Raw genomic sequence first — 23682 nt, forward strand, 5'->3', positions numbered from 1 at the left:
AAGTCACTTAGCCTTCTTTTTTCTGTCATTTGTAAAACAGGAGTTTTCTGCTTGCCCTGCTTACTTCCCAGAGTTGGCGAGAGATTAAGCGAGGCAAAGAGTGCAAAAGTGCTTTGAAAACTGGAAAACAGTGCCTGCTCTGTCACTCGCCCTCCTCTAGCAGAAAGGCCAAGCTCGGGCCCCAGCCATCCTCCCCTCTCACAAGGTCTGTGAGCCAGCTGCCATAATTGTTTTCTATCCTTAGTACTTAATATCATTCCTAGAACACAGTCATTGTTGAGGAGTAGGCACTCAAAAATATTTATTAATAGATACTGTAGGAATAGTAAACAATTCTTCTCTAAATCATGCTAAATCATGTGTAAGAAGAATTCTATTTTATGATGGTATTTGTCACGTGTTCTAGTGCATGACATACCCATGAACTCAAAGGGCGACTTGACACCCTGTAGCAGGGAGAAGGCAGGCAGGTTGGTTTATACGTTTCAGTGTGTGCTGGGCCCTTGTGCATTGATTTCGACTTCTGGAAATGGAGGGGTAGCTTTTATTTGCTTGCCTGGGTGATTCTCCTACATTTCATCAGATAATATATTCACATGGCTCAAAATTCAAGAGCTACTAAGGAGAAGACAGGATCAAGCTCCCCATCTACTGCTGCCTGGTCACCATTTCCCTCCCAGGAAGCAGCTCTTCCTAATCTTGCCACCTCTGCCTGCCTAAGTGTTGAGTTGCCATAAAGAGATCTTGAAGTTTTTGAGTGTCTTTCATTGGAAGAGAACAACACAGTAGATAAGTAGCCAGTTGTGTTAGGATGAGAAGGGTGTGTAGTGATAGATGGTGTGGAAATCTAAGCTAGTGTGTGTTTATTTCTGTCTGCAGTACATCTAATCTCGCTTTTAGTTGTACAGTTTTGTTTTTTGTTTGGTTGGTTGGTGTTATTTTTTTGTTTTTTGTTTTTTTGAGACGGAGTGTCTATCGCCCAGGCCGGAGTGCAGTGGCATGATCTTGGCTAACTGCAACCTCTGCCTCCTGGGTTCAAGCGATTCTTGTGCCTCAGCCTCCTGAGTAGCTGAGATTACAGGTGCATGCCACCATGCTCTGCTAGTTTTTATGTATTTTTAGTAGAGGACGGGGTCTCACCATATTGGCCATGTTGGTCTCGAACTCCTGACCTCAACTGATCCTCCTGCCTTGGCCTCCTAAAGTGCTGAGATTACAGGCGTGAACCACTGTACCCGGCCTGGTTGTACAGTTTAGAAAGTAGTTTTGATTTTCTTGAGCAAATAATCAGAAATGTTTCACAGCCATGATATAAATATTTTATAAATCAGATCATGCAAATAATTCCCTTCTTGATATCTACTGGGCATTACCCTGTTCCCCAAAAGGTGGTCTATTAATATATGCATTCCTAACTTTTAGATTTTGTACGGGTGGAGAAAATGAACAGCATGTATTTTACACATTGTGTGGGGTAAGTGCTATTTAAATCCGGCTCGAGCTGCTAAGCATCACACTAACAGGGGATCACTGGCTAGGGCCCAGATTTGTTGTGTTTTTTTTTTTTTTTTCTTTTGAGGAGGGGGGTCAGTCTTTAGAGAACTGAGCCATCTGTCCAGTAAATTATTTTAAGGTTTTAATAACAAATAGTTTGCAATGTATTTGGATGTGTGGAGTAAAAAATTAATGTTTTGCAAAGGCTATATCTTTAGAAATGTCTTCCACATTCTGTTTTATCATTTTGGTATTGTAATCCCAATTTGGTAGCGTGCATCTTTGTACTAATGTTTTGCAGAATTAATTAGTTCATTAAAAGCAACATTTTAAAATTGGCATATCAATAACAGTGTGTTTCTTTAGAAGGTTTTGCTTCTAAGAGGCACTGAACTTCTACTAAAACAGATGCAGGGATTCTGTAGCTGCATATTAAGCTGGAAGACTATAAAGGATCTCTGCAGCTTTCTTTGAGGTTTGTTTTGTGGAGTTCTCTGGTTGCTGTTGTTGGTGACTTTTGATGGCTAATGTAATGAACCCCCGACACCTCACATCTTCCTCTGCTAAAGAGAACTTTGTATTGTAGTTGTTTTATAATGGCCTAATTTGGGTCTATGTGGCTTACTTTTAATGTACAGTCTGTTCATTCAGGAAATATTTAAGGCATGCTTAGTGGGTGCCAGGCACTGTGACAAGGTGCTGGGATTCAGCATCAAAGAAGACAGTCATAGGTTCCCATAGAATTCTGTAGGGGAGTTAGGTGTTGAATAATCACTCAAAAAATTATTTAATGACAAAGGGGACAGGAGCACAAAGCAAATTTAAAAGTACCATAAGAGATAAAATGGGGTACACTGACTGATGGGGTGCCGAGGGAAGTGTGAGACAGTACTTCCCTGAGGAAGCATCATTTAAGATGAAACTCAAAGACGGAAGCATGAATAGGAATGACCCAGGCACGGGGGTGAGAATACTTGTGAGAAGAATCTTCCAGACAGAGTGTGCACAGTGTCCAAGATAGAGTGAGCCTGCTCAGGGACGTGGAAGAAGCCTAGATGAGGCTGTAACAGTCACTGCAGCTGGAGCAAAGGTCTCCTTGGCCCTCCCAGGACTTGAGACTTTAGTTCACCACTGAGCTGTGCCTTTAACAGTGATACAAAAAGTAGGGAGCCCTTTACTTATACAAACAAGGAGCATGGGTGTAAAGCATGAGAAATGTGGCTTTAGAGGGCAAAAGTAGTTACCCCAATCAGATGACCTCTGAAGTCATGGAGGTAGGTCTTTGATTTTGTTGGAAGGATGAGTAACAGTCAGAGGCAGGTGTTTAAAAACAAACACAAAAGATATGTGTTGGCAAGAATGTGGAGAAAAGGGAACCCTCACACAGTGTTGATGGAACTGTAAATTAGTACAGCCATTATGGAAAATAGTATGGCAGTTCCTCAAAATGTTAAAAATAGAACTACCATATGACCCAGCAATTCCGCTACTGGGTATATGTCCATAGGAATGAAGTCAGTGTGTCAAAGAGACATCCACATCCCTATGTTCATTGCAATATTGTTCACAATAGCCAAGATGTGGAATCAACCTAACTGTCTATTAGTGGATGAATGAGTAGAGAAAATGTGGTGTATGTATACAGTGGAATACCATTCAGCCTGAAAAAGAAGGAAATCTTGTCATTTACAACAACATGGATGAACCTAGAGGACATTATATTAAATAAAATAAGCCAGGGACAGAAAGACAATATTGCATGATCGCTTTTTTTTTTTTTTTTTTTAAGAGATAGGGTCTTATTTGTCACCCAGGTTGGAATGCAGTGGCACAATCATGGCTCACTGCCTCCTTGAACTCCTGGGCTCAAGCAATCCTCCCATCTCAGCTTCCCAAGTAGCTGGGACTATAGGTACATACTACCACACCCAGCTAATTTTTTTTTTTTTAGAGACAGGATCTTGCTATGTTGCCCAGGCTGATCTCGAACGCCTGAGCTCAAGCCATCTTCCTGCCTTGGCCTCCCAGTGTTGGGATTATAGGCATAAGCCACCGTACCTGGCCACGATCTCACTTCTACGTGGAATCTAAAAAAGTTGAACTCATAGAAGTAAAGAGTAGAATGGTAGTTACCAAGGGCTTGGCATGGGGGTTGGGGAGAGATACTGATCAAAAGATATAAAATTTCAAGTATGTAAGAGGAATAAATTCAAGAGATCTATTGTATAACATGGTAGCTATAGTTAATAGCAATGTATTATATTATCGAAAATTGCTAAGACAGGCCGGGCGCGGTGGCTCACGCTTGTAATCCCAGCACTTTGGGAGGCCGAGGCGGGCGGATCACGAGGTCAGGAGATCGAGACCACGGTGAAACCCCGTCTCTACTAAAAATACAAAAAAAATTAGCCGGGCGTGGTGGCGGGCACCTGTAGTCCCAGCTACTTGGAGAGGCTGAGGCAGGAGAATGGCGTGAACCCGGGAGGCGGAGCTTGCAGTGAGCCGAGATTGCGCCACTGCACTCCAGCCTGGGCGACAGAGCGAGACTCTGTCTCAAAAAAAAAAAAAAAAAAAAAAGAAAATTGCTAAGACAGTAGGTTTTAGGTGTTCTTACCACACATACACAAAAATGCTAAATATGTGAGGCAGTGTATGTGCTGATTAGCTTGATTTAACCATTCCACAGTATATGCATATTTCAAAACAACAGGTTGTACATGATAAATATATACAATCTTTGTCAATTAAAAAATAAATAAACAAAAACTAGCCTATGGCTCTATCACAGAAACATGATTTAAAGATGATCAGAATTAGTAGATTCTTTGTACCCCCTATGCCATTTCAGTTATGTTCACTTCTGGGCTGCAATATATATATATAAAATATAAAAATAAAAATAGCTTTATTGAAAAATAAAAGTTAATCATTCAGAGAAGAACAAAAAAGCAAACCAGGGACCACAGTTCTAGAACAGGGCTAAAGCAGGGATGCTTAACTTGGGGTCCATGAATGGACTTTAAAGGTCTATGAACTGCAGAAGATTATATATAAAATGTTGTACAGACATGTGTTTTAATTTTCATACCTTCTCCAAGGGATCTGTGACCCAAGAAAGAGTAAAAAACAGCCGGGCGTGGTGGCTCACACCTGTAATCCCAACACTTTGGAAGGCAGAGACAAGCGGATCACCTGAGGTCAGGAGTTTGAGACCAGCCTGGCCAACATGGTGAAACCCTGTCTCTACTAAAAATACAAAAATCAGCCTGGCATGGTGGCGGGTGCCTGTTATCCCAGCTACTTGGGAGGCTGAGGCAGCAGGGAGAATCACTTGAATCCATGAGGTGGAGGTTGCAGTGAGCTGAGATTGCACCACTGCACTCCAGCCTGGGTGACAGAGCGAGACTCCATCTCAAAAAAAAAAAAGACTAAAAACCACTGATGAAAGAATCAGAAAACCCAACAGTCTTTTATAAAGTCCATTCATGGACCCCAGAAAGCCTTTAGGTTTTGGAGGAAATATTTGTGTGTCATTCTAAAGGCTAAAGTAGGGTGATTGCGTGCAGATACTAGTAAGTGGATTTGAAACAATCAGACGTCAGGCAATGCAAGGGGTTGCCTCATGAGGTGGCGATGGGGGGTATTTATGCAGACCACCTGTTGGAGATGCTGTTAAAGTCCTAAATTGTTGGGGACACTGGATGAGAGGACCTCTGAGGTCCTGGTGTTCTTTAATTCTCGGACTAAGGCCATTGAAAGGAGCAAGCTGGGCTACTTGAAGAAAATTAGAAGTGAACAAAAGTATAGGGCTCTTGAAATCCGTTTTCGCCATTTGAGAATGGTGGGATTGTTTCTGATGCAGCGGAGATGTTGAGGCAGTTGAGACTGAAGCTGTCCTTCTGGAAGAGATGGTTGGGTTGTGCTGGAAAAAAGTGGATTGGAAACCGTTGAGAGTCTTACCGCAGCTAGGGCAAAGGACAGGGAAACAGAATGCTCTGGTTGCTTAAAAGTTCGTTTTCTATCTGAACATACTGAAGTTATAGATCATATCTTGATTTGAATCTGTAATTTCTAGAAGTTTGTGTTTCTAGCCCAGTTCTTGGACCATCAAGCCAGCTCATTGACCAAATACTTCAAGAAGGAGAACCAAGCAGCTCTCCATTTTTGAAAGGCTTCTGTAATGTAAATAGGAACAGCAGTCTTTCCAAGTTATTACCCTGTTAACAGGTTGACAGATATGTGCAAATTGTGACTCACTGCTCAATTTGGCACTAAATTAATGTCTTTCCGCGCCGCGTCTGCTCAAGTGTAAACTAGTCACCACTGCTGTGTTACTGCTTGTTTGCCTATATTCCAAAGGTAAAAATTAAAGTAATTTGATTCTGCCACAGAACAGAGTGTAACATATGGTGGAAGCGTAGGAGGGGAGCACGCTGTTCCTACCTGTCCTTAACCCTGCTCTCAAAGTGGGGCGCCGCACTGCAGAGCCCGCTGCAGATGCTAGCCGTGCTCACCGTCTCGAGAGGCGGCACTCGGAGAGTACTGCCAGAGACCACCTCCCATACCAACACCCCTCCCTCAACAAGAAAGAGGGTCATTTTTGTCTCTACATTTTTAATTTGAGCTTCCAAGCTTTCCTTATTTCTGTCAAGTCACTAGTGGTTGATTTGTGTTTCGAAGGTTGGGTCTGTTTGAAAATGAAGTGTTTTGATTTTTGCCTCGAGAATTTAGACATTGTTTTCCTCAGCTAAAGATGCAGCTGACTTTCTGTCTTTCCCCTTTTGGCAAATACATAATGTCACCTGTAGAAAAAAAATTTGCATCTCGTTTGTGTTAGGCATGTGAATGGAAAACAATCTCCTGAAAATCCATTTTGCTTCATATAGTCTTTGAGTTTGCTGAGCTTTGTCTGAGGTCACGGGTTGGGGAAGAAACAACAAAACAAGAACAACAAAACCCACCCAGATCTCTTTACTTACCTGTGCCAACTGCAGATCTTTTTCCTAGGAACTTATTTTTCTTCTGCCATTGCCTTTTCTTACAGGTAAAAATCTCATCAATAAAGAAATCAAAAATGGCCAGGAACATTTGTTTGCCCATTTAGAACTCTGGCCCTTACTAAAAGCAAGCAAAGTTAGGTAGTTGGCATGGAATTCTAGAAATCTACACACTGAGCTTGGTTTCTGGCTTTTTGCTTGACCTGGGATCATCACTTAACCCACCTCATTTATTTATTTTTCTAGCCTCCTATGGAGACTAGTTTTCTAGAATGTATCTTGACACCTTCAAGGTGAAAGGTACAATGGAAAGCAAATTATGATGTTACCTTTGTGCTGAAGATCTGCATATTCATCTGCTTTCTGCTGTCCAAAACTGTGATGGCTATTGATTGAGGATCAGTTCAGAAGACATCGCCTATCCTCTTCCCCATTAGCATATACTTAGCAATGACCTCCATTCACACAGGACAGTGGATGTTTGCTTCCTGCTGAGTCAGAAGAAACTGGGTTTAAACCACACATATAGATTTAGAGAAGAAGTATATACATGCAGAAATGTTTCCAGTGACCTGGTATAAACTTTGGGCATGAGGTTTTTGTCATGTGCCTTCACCATTTCAAGAAACATCAGGCAATGATGAAAAATGAGTTCATTTCCTCCTTTCTTCACTTCTCACCCCTTTTGTAGCATTTAAGCTTAGATCCAAGGTTGTGTGTCATGATGCTGTAAATCTAGAGGGAACCACGGGAGATGATGTGTGCTCAGCCTGTGTCTTAGCCATCCGGGAAAGATTGTTTATTAAACCGTTAAAAAATCAGCAGAGGCCGGGCACGGTAGCTCACGCCTGTGATCCCAGCACTTTGGGAGGCCAAGGTGGGCAGATCACAAGGTCAGGAGATCAAGACCATCCTGGCTAATATGGTGAAACCCCGTCTCTACTAAAAATACAAAGAGTTAGCCAGGCGTGGTGGCAGCCACCTGTAGTCCCAGCTACTTGGGAGGCCAAGGCAGGAGAATGGCGTCAACCAGGGAGGCAGAGCTTGCAGTGAGCCGAGATTGCGCCACTGCACTCCAGCCTGGGTGACAGAGCGAGACGGTCTCAAAAAAAAAGAAAAAAAAGAAAAAAAAAATTCAGCAGGATGGGGCCTTGCCTTTAAGAAATGCCTGTCATTCTTTCTGAGCAAGTTCACTTTTTGGTGCCATATCCTCACGGTATGGTGCTTTTGAGAGATGGGAGATGCTGTTTGGTACGGAGATCATAAAAGCCATTCATGTACTTGAAGAATATCAGAGTCTCCCTCGGCCTTCTTTTCTCCAGGAGCAAATACCCTTCGGTGCACCTCCACGCCTTCTCACTCATCTCTGCTGCAGTCTTCTTACTGTTGTTGTTGTTTACCACTGGGCCCTCTCTAATTTTTCCCCTTCCTTCTTCAGCTTAAAGTTTTAAAACTCGACATAACATTCTCTAAGGAAAACCTGATAGGCTTTCCTTAGAGAATAAGTAGGGTCGCTTTCTGACTTTCAGAGCTGGCGTGTGATGTTCACTTTTTAACAAATGGCATTATGTTTTCTGCTATCTCTCATGAGCCCCAGGTTCAAACTAAAATCTTTTCATGTTGTGAACCGAGAACTAACCTCCCTCTTACCCCAAGAGAATATACCTTTTATATGTCCCTCACTTAATGGACATGTAATTTAATTTGTCGTAGCCAGTGGATATGAAATCCAATGTAAAATCCTTAATAGATAGTTTTACATGTCAGCTATTATGTTATACATCCTCTTTGTGTCCAATGTAATTGGATGGTGAACACAAATTCTTGTATAATTTCATTCTCAAAGGACCTGAGCCAGACCCTACTCAGTGCTATGGGCCGATGTCTTCACAATGCACTACCACTGTAGGGGAGAATTTATCCCAGTAAGAGAGGGCATTTTTGCAGAATTGGCCCATGGTGTAAGTGGTAGAACTATCAATCAGGGCACTTACAATTTTTGAGTCCTTTATATGTGCCAGTTCTCATGCTAAGTCCTTAATGTCACTGAAAACCTTAAGAGATACAGGTTTCATCTGGGCTATAAGAATAGAGGATTCCCTTTTGGTGGGATATCTCCAAGGAAAACATGAAGCGGATAGTTTGCCTGATATGTTTGGAGTAAGAGCCAGGTAGAGAGTTTAGGAATAAGACTGTAACAGATATATAGAAAACTAATCAAATGAAAAGGCAAAACAGGGCTGGGTGCAGTGGCTCACGCCTGTAATCCCAGCACTTTGGGAGGTTGAGGCGGGCGGATCACTTGAGATCAGGAGTTCGAGACCAGCCTGGCCAACATGGTAATACTCCATCTCTACTAAAAATACAAAAATTAGCTGGGAGTGGTGATGGGTACCTGTAATCCCAGCTACCTGGGAGGCTGAGGCACGAGAATCACTTGAACCTGGGAGGCAGAGGTTGCAGTGAGCTGAGATAGCACCACTGCACTCCAGCCTGGGCAATAGAGCAAGACTCAGTCTCAAAAAAAGAAAAAAAGAAAAAGCAAAATAGAAATGTAAGAAAACAGAAAGCTGTATAAGTAAATAAATGTAGTCATAAGCCACTATGTGGCTCAGCTATTAAAAATATATGCAAAGATTTTATAATATAAGCACAGACTACTGATTTAAGTAAAAATTGTGATATAACTTGAATTAGAGCACAACCAGGAGATCAGGAATGACTTTAGGTATTTAAAACAGAAGGAATTGGCTGGGCACAGTGGCTCATGCTTGTAATCCCAGCACTTTGGGAGGCCAAGGCGGGCAGATCATGAAGTCAGGAGTTCGAGACCAGCCTGGCCAATATGGTGACACCCCATCTCTACTAAAAATGCAAAAATTAGCCAGGCGTGGTGGCGTGCGCCTGTAGTCCCAGCTACTCGGGAGGCTGAGGCAGGAGAATCGCTTGAACGCGGGAGGCAGAGGTTGCAGTGAGCCGAGATCACGCTGCTGCACTCCAGCCTAGGTGACACAGCAAGACTCTGTCTCAAAGAAAAAAAAAAGGAAGGGATTTAATCCTGGGAATTGGTTATTCCAGTGATTCAAAGGAGAAGCCAGATGAGACAGTGAGACAGCCCAGAGGTGCGGAACAGCAGGACACTGCTGCCATCCTGGACTGGAAGGACAAAGGGAGGGGGCCGTGTTGTTGGAGCCCAGTGGCCCAGCAGGTGACACAGCTAAATTCTGACCTCCTCTAGAAGAAAATTAATAGTCATGCCTTAAAATGAAAAATCAAGAACTAGCATTAAAAACACATTATCTGAACATACAGAGGTAAAGACTAAAAGGTTTCTAATCCTATTTGCCTTCTTAAAATGTGTTATATTGATTTAAAATTACATTTAAAAGCAATGTCTTTTGAATACTATTAATCTGTAGTTCTTAACTGGAGTTGTGGTTCACACATGTTTATTTTTTTCCCACGTAGATATGTTGATGATGTGATCAGCCGCATTGACAGGATGTTTCCTGAAATGTCCATCCACTTATCCAGACCCAATGGAACATCAGCAATGCTTCTGGTAAGATCAGCTTAACTGATTTGTAGGGATGTTGGAGAAAAAAATGGACTTCACAATTAGCTCTCTGGTTCTGTGTTGTAGGATCTATAGAATGGGGATTAAATTCCAATTTGATAGTGAATAACATAGTTTATTTACTGGTATTCTGTAGGTTAAGAATTCTGCACATTGAAACCTTGCTTTTGAACAAAATTTCAGACCCCATGTAAGACTTAACCAGAGAGGAAAGACACTGTAAGACCATTTCACCTTAAGTCCCTTCATGCAACCGCCCAATGTTTTGGTGACTCTGTTTTCTATTTTCCCCAAAGAAGTATAGTAGACAATAGTGCTGCTCAACTGTTGGATCCTGCTAAAGAAAACACTCTCGCCAGGCGCGGTGGCTCACGCCTGTAATCCCAGCACTTTGGGAGGCCGAGGAGGGCGGATCACGAGGTCAGGAGATCGAGACCATCCTGGCTAACACAGTGAAACCCCATCTCTACTAAAAATACAAAATATTAGCCGGGCGTGGTGGTGGGCGCCTGTAGTCCTAGCTGCTGGGGATGCTGAGGCAGGAGAATGGCATGAACCTGGGAGGCGGAGCTTGCAGTGAGCCGAGATCACACCACTGCACTCTCCAGCCTGGGTGACACAGCAAGACTCCGTCTCAAAAAAAAAAAAAGAAAAAGAAAACACTCTCTTAATATAAAACCAGAATATTATATATTTGAAGAAAGTGTTCTGAGACTTGTGACTGATGACTTCTGGTTTTGCTGTTTCTGATTATGGTTTGCTCTGAACACATCGCCTCATAATATCCTAGAAGATGTTTGTATTTGCATGAATTCACCAAAGACAGGTGTATTTTGGAAATACGGTGGGATAGAAATGCTAGATTATGTTATTAATTAGGAAGGCATAGAGACCTCAATGATGAGAAGCTTTTCTAGTGGTCTGTGTAATAATACTTGTATATGCTTGAAGAATACTTCCGTGAACACAGATTTTTGAGGAATCACCACATTTTATAAAAAGCAGAGTTTATTGAATAAGAATGATGGTTTTGATGGGCGTCGGGGAGGTCAGGTTCAGGACTGGGTATTTTTCCATCTATTCTGCCATTGCTGCTTTGGAGCCTAGTGTGAACTCCCCATATTTAAGCATTTTACTTGTGTGAAATCTTATAAATAGCCAGTCGCCCAGGATGAGTTACTGTTTACTCCAGCAGTTCATCTTAGGGGAGCATTGTGTGTGCATGTGTGTTTTGGTCTTAAGACAGGAAAAGATCTGGGCTTGTTAAATGTTTGTTACTTCGTTTGTGGGGAAAAAAAAATTAGTGGCATTCACCTGGATAACATGCTACTTAAAAAATTTCTTTCAGTTAAAACATAAAGGAGATAATGCTATGTTTTTTTCATAGAAAAGGGAAACAGTTTTCTTCATATAAAATGCATCTGTCTACAGAACATGAAATATCGTCTGCCTCCAGAGGTTGCAATGAGCTGAGATCACGCCATTGCACTCCAACCTGGGCAAAAGAGCGAGACTCTGTCTCAAAAAAAAAAAAAAAAAAAAGTCTGCCTCAGTTAAATGTACAAATTGCCCAGATTTTAAGATACCCCAGACCTAGCAGTTGAAACATAAATCCTGCTCTCAGCATACCTGACAAGGCCCCAAAGAGTTAATGAAGATAAAAATGAATGCATCCTCAGTGAAATAGGTTTGTTCAAATTATTTCTGGGTCATTGAGCTCCCATTTCATAATGAGGGTGGGATTTGGCATTGAAGGGAATGAGCAGAGGGAACAGGATTCCAGGCAAACAGGCCACACAGATGAGTTCCTTCCACCTGAGAAGGCAGGCGTGTATTTCACAGTGATGGTCGACCTCACCTGCTTTCCCATGGAGCTTCTGTCCTAATAGACTGATGAGAGAGGTTAGGGGCTCAATTCAAGGCAAGAATCACATTTCACATGCCCTGTTTATTTACTACCACTAACACCCATCCACCCCCACTAATTCAGACATGTGGATCTAGGTGCCTACTTGTTACCTTTCTTCAGCAACACAGGAACTCACAGAAGCTGGTGCTTACCTACAGGGCCAGTGGTAGGTGATCTGATTCAGAATCAGATTGCCACGGGCCATGGTGTTAATCATACTTTTAACATAATGCCTGCATTTGGCGTTTACTATTAAAAGTTGGAATTTTATGAGATGGCAAATCTCTGGGCTATTCACTGCTACCACATCCATCGTGAGGTGGGTGATGGGAATTCCTACCTGGAGGGGGAGCAGGACCAACAGATGCCACCTCCCCCACTACCTACTGCTAGTCACCTGTTCCCCAGAAAAGTGTTTTCTGGAGGTGAATCCGGAATAAATTGAATTAATCTGGAGTGCAGTGTATTCCTGAAGGCTTTGGGGGCAAGTGAGACTGATGGGGAAAGACCAGTTAGCAGGCCGTTGAAGCAGGGTGCACTTGAGCAGTCTCAGCTGATACCTTCCTTTACCTCCCTTGGCAAATGTCCGAACTGCGCCTGTGCTTTTGAAATAAAATGGCATTTCCTCCTGAATTGGCTGGGCTTCCTTGAATGCAGTCAACAGAAACTCTGATTGACTTACATAAGGAAAGAGTCGGTTTTGGTTTTGCTGTTTGATGGTGCCAGGTGCATCAGACTCAGTGATTAATCTGACCTGCCCGGCAGGACAAAAGCCAGAGTAGCTCCAGGCATGTCAGGAACAAGATCAGGACAACGTTTTTTAGGGGGCCCTATGGCCCAAATGATTCCATATTAACTGCCTTCCATCCCTGTGCATACAACTTGGGAAGAACACTCCTGCTGGCCTAGCCTGCAGTTGCTCCTTGCCCTGAGCCCAGAGGATGGGGGAGTCAGGCCTTGGCAGCCCCACAGAACTGCAAGGAGTGGAGGGGAAGTAATTCCCTAGAGGAACCAGCCGTCTGTATGGCACAGTGAACGTCTATGTGGACAGAATCTTGTGGCTTACACAGCACTTATCTCATCTGGTCCTCACTGTGGCCCTTGAGGTGGGTAGCACCAACTGTGCTCATTTGACAAGTAGGAAACGGAGGCAGTTGTTTCCTGTGGCTGCGGGGACACCTATCCCTATCTCCCCAAGCCTCCAGGGTGCTGTCCTCCTCTTGTCTCTGAGGTCAGGTCATGCTGGTGGCAAGTAAGATTTGGACTACCAGGCACTAGGCTGGTGATTTTTTCTTTCTTTCTTTTTTTTTTTTTTTGAGACAGGGTCTCACTTTGTCACCCAGGCTGGAGTGCAATGGCGTGATCACAGCTCATTGCAGCCTCAACTGCCTGGGCTCAAGCAGTCCTCCCACCTCAGCCTCCTGAGTAGCTGGGACCACAGGTGTGTGCCACCATGCCTGGCTAATTTTTGTATTTTTTGTAGAGACGGCAGGCTGGTCTCGAACTCCTGAGCTCAAGTGATGCATCTGCCTCAGCCTCCCAAAGCACTGGAATTATAGATATGAGCCACTGTACCTGGCCAATTTTTTCTTAAAATTTTTTAATTATGTAATTTGATATATACTAAAGAATATATGTAATGTATATGTAAATTATAAAGCTTAGATAAACCCATGAGCTCATCACTCAATTTGAGAAATAGAACATAAACAATATGGCTCCTCCCCAATCCCTGCCTCCCGACCCGTGATCATCTCCACCCTGAGAGGCACCCCCTTCTCATTTTTAAATGCAGTTTGCCACATGTGCCTGTATCCCTAAATAATGCCTCCTTGAGTTTTGAGCTGTGTAAAAATAGTATCATACTATGTATATTGTTTCTGAGCTGTATCCCTGATGGTGGTCGTATCTGGCAGTTTGATCATTGTCATCTAATGTTCATCCTGTGACTGTCCGCACTTTATTCTTTCTCTTGCCAAGGCACGTTGGGGTTGTTTACAATTTTGCTTTATGAATAATGTTGGCATGAGCATTCTCTTGCATATACCAGGATACTTTTTTTGAAAGCTTTTATTTTAATTTTTATGGGTACACAGTAGGTGTATATATTTATGGGGTACGTGAGATACTTTGATACAGGCCTGTGATGTGTAATCATCAAATCCTGGTAAATGGATATCTGTCCTCTCAAGCATTTATTCTTTGTTCTATAAAGTATCCAATTATACTCTTTTAGTTATTTTAAAATGTACAATTAAATTGTTATTGATTGTAGTCACCCTGTTGTGCTATCAAATACTAAGTCTTATTTATTTTTACTAACTACTTTTTGTACCTATTAAACATCCCCACTGTCCTGCCCCCATACTCCCACCCCAACCACCCTTCTCAGCTGCTGGCAACCATCCTTATTCTATCTCCAGGAGTTCAGTTACTTTAATTTTTACCTCCCACAAATAGATGAGAACATAACGAAGTTTATCTTTCTGTGCCTGGCGTATTTCACGTAACTTAACAACCTCCATTTCCACCTATGTTGTTGCAGATGACAAGATCTTGTACTTTTTTTATGGCTGAATAGTACTCCGTTGTGTATATGTACCACATTTTCTTTACCCACTCACTTCTTGATGGACACTTAGGTTGTTTCCAAATTTTGGCTGTTGTGAACAGTGCTGCAACAAACATGGGGGTGCAGCTATCTCTTTGATATACTGGTTTCCTTTCTCTTGGGTATATATGCAGCAGTGAGATTGCTGGGTCATATGGTAGCTCTATTTTTCGGTTTTCTGAGGAACCTCAAAACTGTTCTCCATAGTGGTTGTACTAATTTACATTCCCACCAACAGTGTACAAGGGTTCTCTTTTCTCCACCTCCTCACCAGCATTTGTTATTGCCCGTCTTTGGATAAAAGCTATTTTAACTGGGTTTTTGCCATTTGTATGTCTTCTTTTGAGAAATATCTATTCAGATCTTTTGCCTATTTTTTAACGGATCATTAATTTTTTTTTCCTGTAGAGTTCAAGCTCCTTATATATCCTGGCTATTAATCCTTTGTCAGATGAGTAGTTTGCAAATTCAGTAATATTGCAGATCCATTCTATGGACTGTCTCTTCACTTTGTTGATTGTTTCCTTTGCTGTACAGAAGCTTTTTAACTTGATATGATCCCATTTATCCATTTTTGCTTTGGTTGCCTATGTTTATGGGATATTACTCAAGACATTTTTGCTCAGACCAATGTCCTGGAGAATTTCCCCAACATTTTCTTGTAATAGTTTCATAGTTTGAGGTCTTAGATTTAAGTCTTTAATCCATTTGTATTTGATTTTTATGTATGGTGAGAGACAGGGATCTACTTCTTCTGCATATGGAAATTAAGTTTTCCCAGCACCATTTATTGAAGGGACATCTTTTCCCCAATGTATGTTCTTGGCACCTTTGTCAAAAATGAGTTCGCTGTAGGTGTATGGATTTGCTTCTGGGCTCTCTAGTGTCTTCCATTGATCTGTGTGTCTTTTTATGCCAGTACCATGCTGTTTTGGTTATTATAGCTCTGTAATATAATTTGAAGTCAGGTAATGTGATTCCTCCAGTTTTGTTCTGCTCAGGGTAGCTTTTGCTATTCTGGATCTTTTGTGGTTCCATATAAATTTTAGGATTTTTTTTCTATTTCTTTGAAAAATATCATTGATATTTTGATAAGGCTTGTATTGAATGTGTATTGCTTTGGGTAGTATGGACATTTTAACAATATTGATTCTTCCAACCTATGAACGTGGAATATCTTTCCATCTTTTTGTGTCTTCTTCAATGTCTTCTATCAGTGTTTTATAGTTTTCATTATGAGAGTTTTATAGTTTTCATTATGAGAGTTTTCGTTATTTCTCCATTCTATTTCTTTGGTTGATTCCTAGGTATTTAATTTTATGTGTGGCTGTTGTTAAATAGGATTACTTTTTTATTTCATTTTCAAATTGTTCACTCTTAGCATATAGAAATGCTACTGATTTCTGTATATTTTGTATCCTTCAACTTTACTGAATTTGTTTCTCAGTTCTAATGGTTTTTTGGCAGAGTCTAGGTTTTTCCAAATATAAGATCGGATCATCTGCTAACAAGGATAATTCGACCCTCTTCCTTTCCAATTTGGATGCCCTCTATTTTTTTCTCTTGTCTGATTGCTCTAGCTAGGACTTCCAGTATTATGGAAGGATGAAAGTGGGCATGCTTGTCATGTTCTAAATCATAGAGGAAAGGCTTTCAGTATTTCCCCATTCAGTATGATACTAACTATAAATCTGTCATATATGGCTTTTATTATGTTGAAGGATGTTTCTTCCATACCCAGATTTTTGAAGGTTTTTATCATAAAGTGATGTTGGTTTTTATCAAATGTTTTTTCAGTATCAATTGAAATGATCGCATGGTTTTTCTCCTTCATTCTGTTGATATGATGTTTCACATTAATTGATTTGTGTATGTTGAACCATCTTTACATCCCTGGAATAAATCCCACTTGGTCATGATGAATGATCTTTTTAATGTATTGTTGAATTCAGTTTGATAGTATTTGGTTGAGGATTTTTGCATCAATAATCATCAGAAATATTGGCCTATAGTTTTCTTTTTTTGTTGTGTCTTTGTCTGGTTTTGGTATCAGGGTAATACTGGCCTCATAAACTGAGTTTGGAAGTATTCCTTCCTCCTCTGTTTTTTGGAATACTTTGAGTAGGATTGGTATTAATTCTTCTTTAAATGTTTGGTAGAATTCAGCAGTGAAGCCATTGGATCGTGGGCTTTTCTTTACTGGGAGACTTTTTATTACTGCATCAATGTTGTTACTTGATATTGGTCTGTTCAGGTTTTAGATTTCTTCATGGTTCAGTCTCGGTAGGTTGTATGTGTCTATGAATTTATCCATTTCCTCGAGGTTTTCCAATGTATTGGCATGCAGTTGCTCATAGTAGCCACTAATGATCCTTTTAATTTCTATGGTATCAGTTGTAATGTCTCCTTTTTCATCTCTTATTTTATTTGTATCTTCTCTCTTTTTTTTTTTTTCCTAATTAGTCTGGCTAAAGGTTTGCCAATTTTATTTTGTGTTTCCATTATCATTTAATTCAAGAAATTTTTCAGTTTCCTTCTTAATCTCTTAATTGACCCACTGGTCGTTCAGGAGCATATTGTTTAATTTCCGTGTGTTTGTATAGTTTCCAAAATTCCTCTCATTAATGATTTCTAATTTTATTCCAGTGTGGTCAGAGAAGATGCTTGATATTCTTATAGGTTTTTTTTTAAATGTGTTAAGACTTGTTTTGTGACCTAACGTATGGTCTGTCCTTGAGAATGGTCTGTGTAGTCTTATCCTTGAGAGTGATCTGTGTGCTGAGGAGAAGAATATGTGTTCTGCAGTCATTGGATGAAATGTTCTGTAAATATCTATTATGTCCGTTTGTTCTGTAGTCCAGGTTAGGTCTGATGTTTCTTTGTTGACTTTCTGTCTGGAAGATCTGTCCAATGCTGAAAGTGGGGTGTTAAATTATTGTATGTGGCCTGTCTCTCTCCTTAGCTCTAGTGATATTTCCTTTATGTATCTAGGTGTTCCATTGTTGGTTGCATATATATTTACAATTGTGATATTCTCTTGCTGAATTGACCCCTTTAGCATTATATGATGACCTTGTCTCTTTTTACAGTTTTTGTCTTGAAATCTATTTTGTCTAAGTATAGCTACTCCTGCTCTCTTTTGGTTTCCATTGGCATGGAATATCTTTTTCCATCCTTTTATTTTCAGTCTGTGTATCTTTATAGGTGAAGGCTGTTTTTGTAGGCAACAGATCAATGGGTCTTGCTTTTTTATCTATTCAGCTACTCTGTGTCTTTTGATTAGACAGTTTATTTATATTTGATTGGAGTTAGTTCACTTATACTCAGTGTTATTGTTGATAAGTAAGGACTTACTTCTTCCATTTTGCTGTTTTCTGGTTGTTTTGAGGTCTTCCTTCCTTCCTTCCTTCTTTTGTTCCTTTTAGTGAAGGTGATTTTCTCTGGTGGTATGATTTAATATTTTGCTGTTTATTTTTTGTGCATCCATTGTATATTTTCTAATTTGAGGCTACCATGAAGTTTGCAAATACTATCTTATAATCTGTTGTTTTATTTATTCATTCATTTATATTTTATTTTATTTATTTATTTTTGAGATAAGGTCTCACTCTGTCACCCAGGCTGGAGTGCAGTGGCACAGTCTTGGCTCACTGCAGCCTCCGCCCCCTGAGCTCAAGTGATCCTCCCTCCTCAGCCTCCGCCCCCTGAGCTCAAGTGATCCTCCCTCCTCAGCCTCCCGAGTAGCTGGGACCACAGATCCGCGCCACCACACCCAGCTAAGTTTTTGTATTTTTGATAGAGACAGGTTTCAACATGTTACCCAGGCTGGTCTTGAACTCCTGAGCTCAAGCAATCTGCCCCCTTGGCTTCCCAAAGTGCTGGGATTACAGGCATGAGCCACCATGCCCAGCCTTATAACCTGTTATTTTAAACTGATGACAACACTGCTTGCATAAACAAACAAACAAAAGGCAAAAAGACAACTAATAATAACTCTACACTTTTTCGTGGCCCCGCTTTTTAACTTTTGATTGTTTTTCTTTATGTCCTGTTGTACTACCTATGTCTTGAAAAGTTATTATTTTTGATCGGATCATTGTTTAGTCTTTCTACTTAAGAGTAGTTTTCAGCCGGGCGCGGTGGCTCACGCTTGTAATCCCAGCACTTTGGGAGGCCGAGGTGGGCGGATCACGAGGTCAGGAGATCGAGACCACGGTGAAACCCTGTCTCTACTAAAAATACAAAAAATTAGCTGGGCGTGGTGGCGGGCGCCTGTAGTCCCAGCTACTTGGGAGGCTGAGGCAGGAGAATGGCGTGAACCCGGGAGGCGAAGCTTGCAGTGAGCCGAGATCGCGCCACTGCACTCCAGCCTGGGTGAGAGAGCGAGACTCTGTCTCAAAAAAAAAAAAAAAAAGAGTAGTTTTCACAGCACAATTACAGTATTATAATATTACATGTTTTTCTGTGTGCTCACTATTACCAGCAAATTTTGTACCTTCAAATGATTTCTTATGGCTCACTTACATCCTTTTCTTTCTGATTGAAGAACTCCCTTTAGCATTCCTTATAGGACAGGTCTGGTGTGATGAAATCCCACAGGTTTTGTTTGTCTGAAAAAGTCTTTATTTCTCCTTCATGCTTGAAGGATATTTTCGCAGGATATACTATTCTAGGGTAAAAGTTTTTTTCCTTCAGCACTTTAAATATGCCATGCCACTCTCTCCTGGCCTGTAAGGTGTCCACTGAGAGGTCTGCTGCCAGACGGATTGGAGCTTCACTCTATGTTATTTGTTTCTTTTCTGTTGCTTTGTTCCTTTTAGGATCCTGTCTTTATCCTTGACCTTTGAGAGTTTGATTATTAAATGCCTTGAGGTAGTCTACTTCAGGTTAAAATTGCTTGGTGTTCTGTAACCTTCTTGTACTTGAATGTTGCTGTCTTTCTCTAGTTTTGGACAGTGATCTGATGTTACCCCTTGGAATAAACTTTCTACCCCTGCCTTTTTTCTCTACCTCCTCTTTAAGACCAGTAACACTTAGATTTGCCCTTTAAAGCTATTATTTTAGGTCTGGATTACCAGGCAGAGACTTGGTTCTCTTCCCTTACTTTCTCCCAAACAAAGGGAGCCTCTCTCTCTCTCTGTGCTAAGCCACCTGGAGCTGGAGATGAGGTGATGCAAACACCGCTGTGGCCACCACTCCTGAGACTGTGCTGGGTCAGACTTGAGGCCAGCACAGCACTGGGTCTTGCCCAAGGCTCGCTGTAACCACTACGCCTATGTTCACTCACGGTGCTAAGACTCTACAGTCAACAGATGGGGAAGCCAGCCAGGTTTGTGTCCTTCCTTTCAGGGTAGCAAGTTCCCCTAGGTCCCAGGTGGGTTCACAGATGCTGTCTGAGGGCCAGGGATTGGAGTCACAAACCTTAGAAATCTAGCTAGTACTCTATTCTCCTGCAGCTGAGCTGGCCCTCATACCACAAGAAAAGTCCTTCCCACTCTTCCCTCCCCTTTCCACTGGGGAGGAGAGCCTCTCCCAGTGACCACCACCACCACTGGTCCGTGGGGAGTTCTGCCAGGCCACTGCCAACGTTCACTGAGAGTCTGGGGGCCCTTCAGTGAGTGAAAAGTCCACAGTGGTTGTACTAATTTACACTCACCATACAGGTGTGGTGAATGCTGCCACGCCTGAGACTCACCCTTCAGGGCAGTGGACGCCCCTCTGCCAGAGCAGGCCCAGAAATACCATCTAAGAGCCTAGGCCTGGACTCAGGGACCCCAAGAGCCCACTTGGTGCTCTACCCTCCTGTAGCCAAGCTGGTACCTAAGGGGCAAGGCAAAGTCCCCTTTACTTTTCCTTCTGCTTTTCTCCAGCAGAAGGAGTCTCTCCGCAGAACCACCATGGCTGGGAATATGCCGGATCTCACTTGAAGCCAGCACGTCTCAGAGTCTCACCCACGGCCCACGGCATACCACCTGGATGTCATTGTTGGTTATTCAGGGCCCAAGGGCCCTTTAGTCAGCAGGTGATGGATCCTGCCAGGACTAGGTCCATCCCTTCAAGGGAGCAGATTCCCTTCTGGCCCAAGGTGTCGAGAAATATCATTTGGGAGCTAGGGCCTAGAATGGGGGCCTCACGACTGCCTGGTGCCCTATCCTGTTGTGGCTGAGCTGGTGTCCAAGATGCAAGATGAAGTCCTCTTTACTCTTCGCTCTCCTGTCCTCAAGAAGAAGGAAGGGTCACTTTCATTGCTGTAAACTGTGGTGCCTAGAACTGGGGGAAAGGTGGCGCAAGCACTCCCTTAGCCACCCAGGCTACTGTCTCCCTGGGTCACATGCTGCCCTAGTCCACTGGCTCTAAGCCCAGCCCAGCACTAGAACTTGCTTAGGAATTGTAGTCCTTGTGGTCTAGACTGCCTTTCAAGTTTACCTAGAACCCCAGAACACTTTAGCATAAGCTGGCGAGGCTTGCTGAGAAACTCAAGTTCCCACCCTGGGGTGGGTGATTTCTCTCTGGCCAGAACTGGTCTAAATACTCCCTCTGTGGACACGGCATCAGCTGAGCCCAGCATGGCTTTACTCTCCACTGTGTCAGGGCAGCACTGAGTTCAATGGCAAGTCCCCCGGTCGCTGTGCTCTCCCTCACCTAAGTGTGCAGATCCTCTCCGGGCCATTTGGCAACTGCTGGAGGAAGGAGGAGGGGTGGTGTCACTGAAGACTGTCTTTCCTCCCCTTTTCAATGCCTCTTTCAGTGAAATAAAGTTAAAACAAGGTACTGGGATTGCTCACCTGATTTTTGATTCTTATTATGGTGCTTTTTTATGTGTAGTTGTTAAAAATTGGTGTTCCTGCAGGGGGGATGGTCAGGGGAGGCTTCTATCTGGCCATCTTGCTCCACCCACCTCAGGATACATTTTTAAGCCTTAGCCCAAGCCACAGAGCCAGTGCAGACTCCTCTCTGGAGGAGCAGGGAGGTGTTGTGATCAGTAGGGAAAGACGGCATTTTCCTAAGAGCCACCTGAGTTGTGAAACCTGATGTTGCAGTGCCCACGTGGATGTCCAGAGCGGCTCCTGTTAAATGGCCTTGGTTCTACAATAACACATTTCACTGATTTTGTTGTTGTTCTAAATCTCATCTGCTTTTGGTATATGAGTGTAGAGGGCTTGGGGGTTGTTTGTGCATATGCATGGGAAAACAGCATGAAGTCATTGGACTTCAGGCAATTTGTGGACAAAAGGCAGGTTTTGGTGATCCCATTTTGGCTTCCTCCTTCACCAAGCAGCCCCTGCCAAGAAGCTCCTGACATGCCTGGAGGAACCCTGGCCTTTGTCCCTCCTGGCAGGTCCAATCTGTAATTGGGAGTCTCAGTCCAGCATCGACAATTTCTTCAGAGTATAAAAGGGGAAAAGGGAGAGGGAGACTACCAAACTGGCACTTTTTGAGCCCTCTGTATATTTCAGCTTGGCTTATCTAAAGCCAAACCAGCTTTTTGTTGTTAGCCTGGAAGCATCAGGGCTTTGGGGCCAATCAGAACCTTAGGAGGTTTGATATGGAGCACATGCTGGAGGCCCCTTCACAATTGTGAACCCACAGGAAGTTCACTCTTAGGAGAGGAGATGGGGTGAGAGGAGGGGAGGAAGGACAAATGGGCACTCAGCATTTGCTGAATGAATACATGAATGGCAGAAATAAAAGCACCTTTGACTTTCATATGTATCCGTTTGTCCATATTGGCAGAAATGGGGATCTGCTCTTTGGCTACTCAGGGGAGAAGGAATGACACTTGTGACTGATTTGATTCTGAAATTGCCAAGACAGTTACTGGCTTAACTTCTCGTGTCCTTGTAAGCCTTAGGTAATCGACTGTAGCCTATACAATCCAAACTCTAGCTAATGTCAAATCTAAACTTGCAGCCTCTTGCATAATCTTTAAATATGTTGTGGTGCTGTCTGCTCTGTTTCGGGGCTGTTTTGGTATTGTGTAAATTAATAACTCATGATTTAATAAATCTTGCTTCTGTTCTTTGAACAGAGATGAGCACAGTTATCCAAAAATAAATCTAGCTATGTTGATATTTAGTGTCAGTTAATCTACCGCCTAACATCCCATTATTAATTTTCTTCGAACAGTCAAAATATTTTAAGAGCTTAACTGAATCAGACTGGAACAAGCTGCTGGCTTCTCTCGGCATTTAAAATATTAATTTACAATTTTTGACTGATCTATTAGGTAGAAAAATGTAAGAAAAGACAAAAGCTTCAACCATGACATTGAAAATATATCTTGATATTTTATCGTGTTTATTTAGATGTTATTTGATTTGCAAAGGATAAAACTCATTTATCAGTCTTTCTAAATCGACATTTTAGCTAACCTTCAATTTCCATAACGTATTCATACCCTGCTTGTGAATGACACATCTTGTTTTCAACCATTTAGACTAACATTATCTCATTTTACTCCACCCCGAGTTCTTTGAGGTAGGAAAGACTGTTGAATAGCTAGACTGCTTAATTATTTGGGGCCTTGATTTCTCCACTGAGTTCAATAGTGCTCAGGCTTGAAAAGGACTAAGAGTCACCAGCGTAGTTTGTGGGAAATGCACATTCTTGACAGGCAGTACAGAAATTCCAATTCAGCAGCTCTGGAGGACCCAGGAGGCCAGGACGGCCAGAGGGGAAGCAGGGAGTGAGGGGAAGGACGGTGGAGTCCTGGAGCTCTACCTTTTCTCACTGCTGTGTTTCTTGGGCATCTCAGCCGAGTCTCAGGTAATCTGTGGAGTACATTTTGAGAACTCCTTTGTGCCCTTGGAGTTCTGATGAAGGCTGGCCTTTTTGGTAAGTCCCAGCTCTAGTGTCAAACTGGCTTATGAGATATGCTACTAAGGCATTCATATTTATTCAGTAAATACTCACTGAGCCCCTGGAGATAAAGGCATAGTTCTAGGCACTGTTCGGCATGGACCACATGAAGTTTTTGCCCTCGCGGAGCCTGTCTGTAGTGTAGAAAATGGACAAGAGACCAGCAACTTGCATAAAATGATGTCAGATGGTGATAAAGCTAAGAAGAACGGAAGCAGGGTAAGGGGCTGCAGCG

General features: G+C 42.3%; 1 protein-coding gene across 2 annotated transcripts in view; it reads left to right on the top strand.

The window, feature by feature from the left end:
- The window catches only part of MED27 (mediator complex subunit 27), a 231849-nt gene that overhangs the window by 135450 nt on the left and 72717 nt on the right, over positions 1-23682 (top strand). For both annotated transcript variants that reach the window (XM_055270618.2, XM_055270619.2), the window contains exon 4: positions 9960-10053. In XM_055270618.2, the coding sequence (XP_055126593.1) occupies positions 9960-10053 (94 nt within the window). The remainder of the gene's footprint in view (positions 1-9959; positions 10054-23682) is intronic.

The sequence above is a fragment of the Symphalangus syndactylus genome, chromosome 3 (assembly GCF_028878055.3).
Source record: "Symphalangus syndactylus isolate Jambi chromosome 3, NHGRI_mSymSyn1-v2.1_pri, whole genome shotgun sequence".
In the NCBI taxonomy this organism is placed as follows: Eukaryota; Metazoa; Chordata; class Mammalia; order Primates; family Hylobatidae; genus Symphalangus; species Symphalangus syndactylus.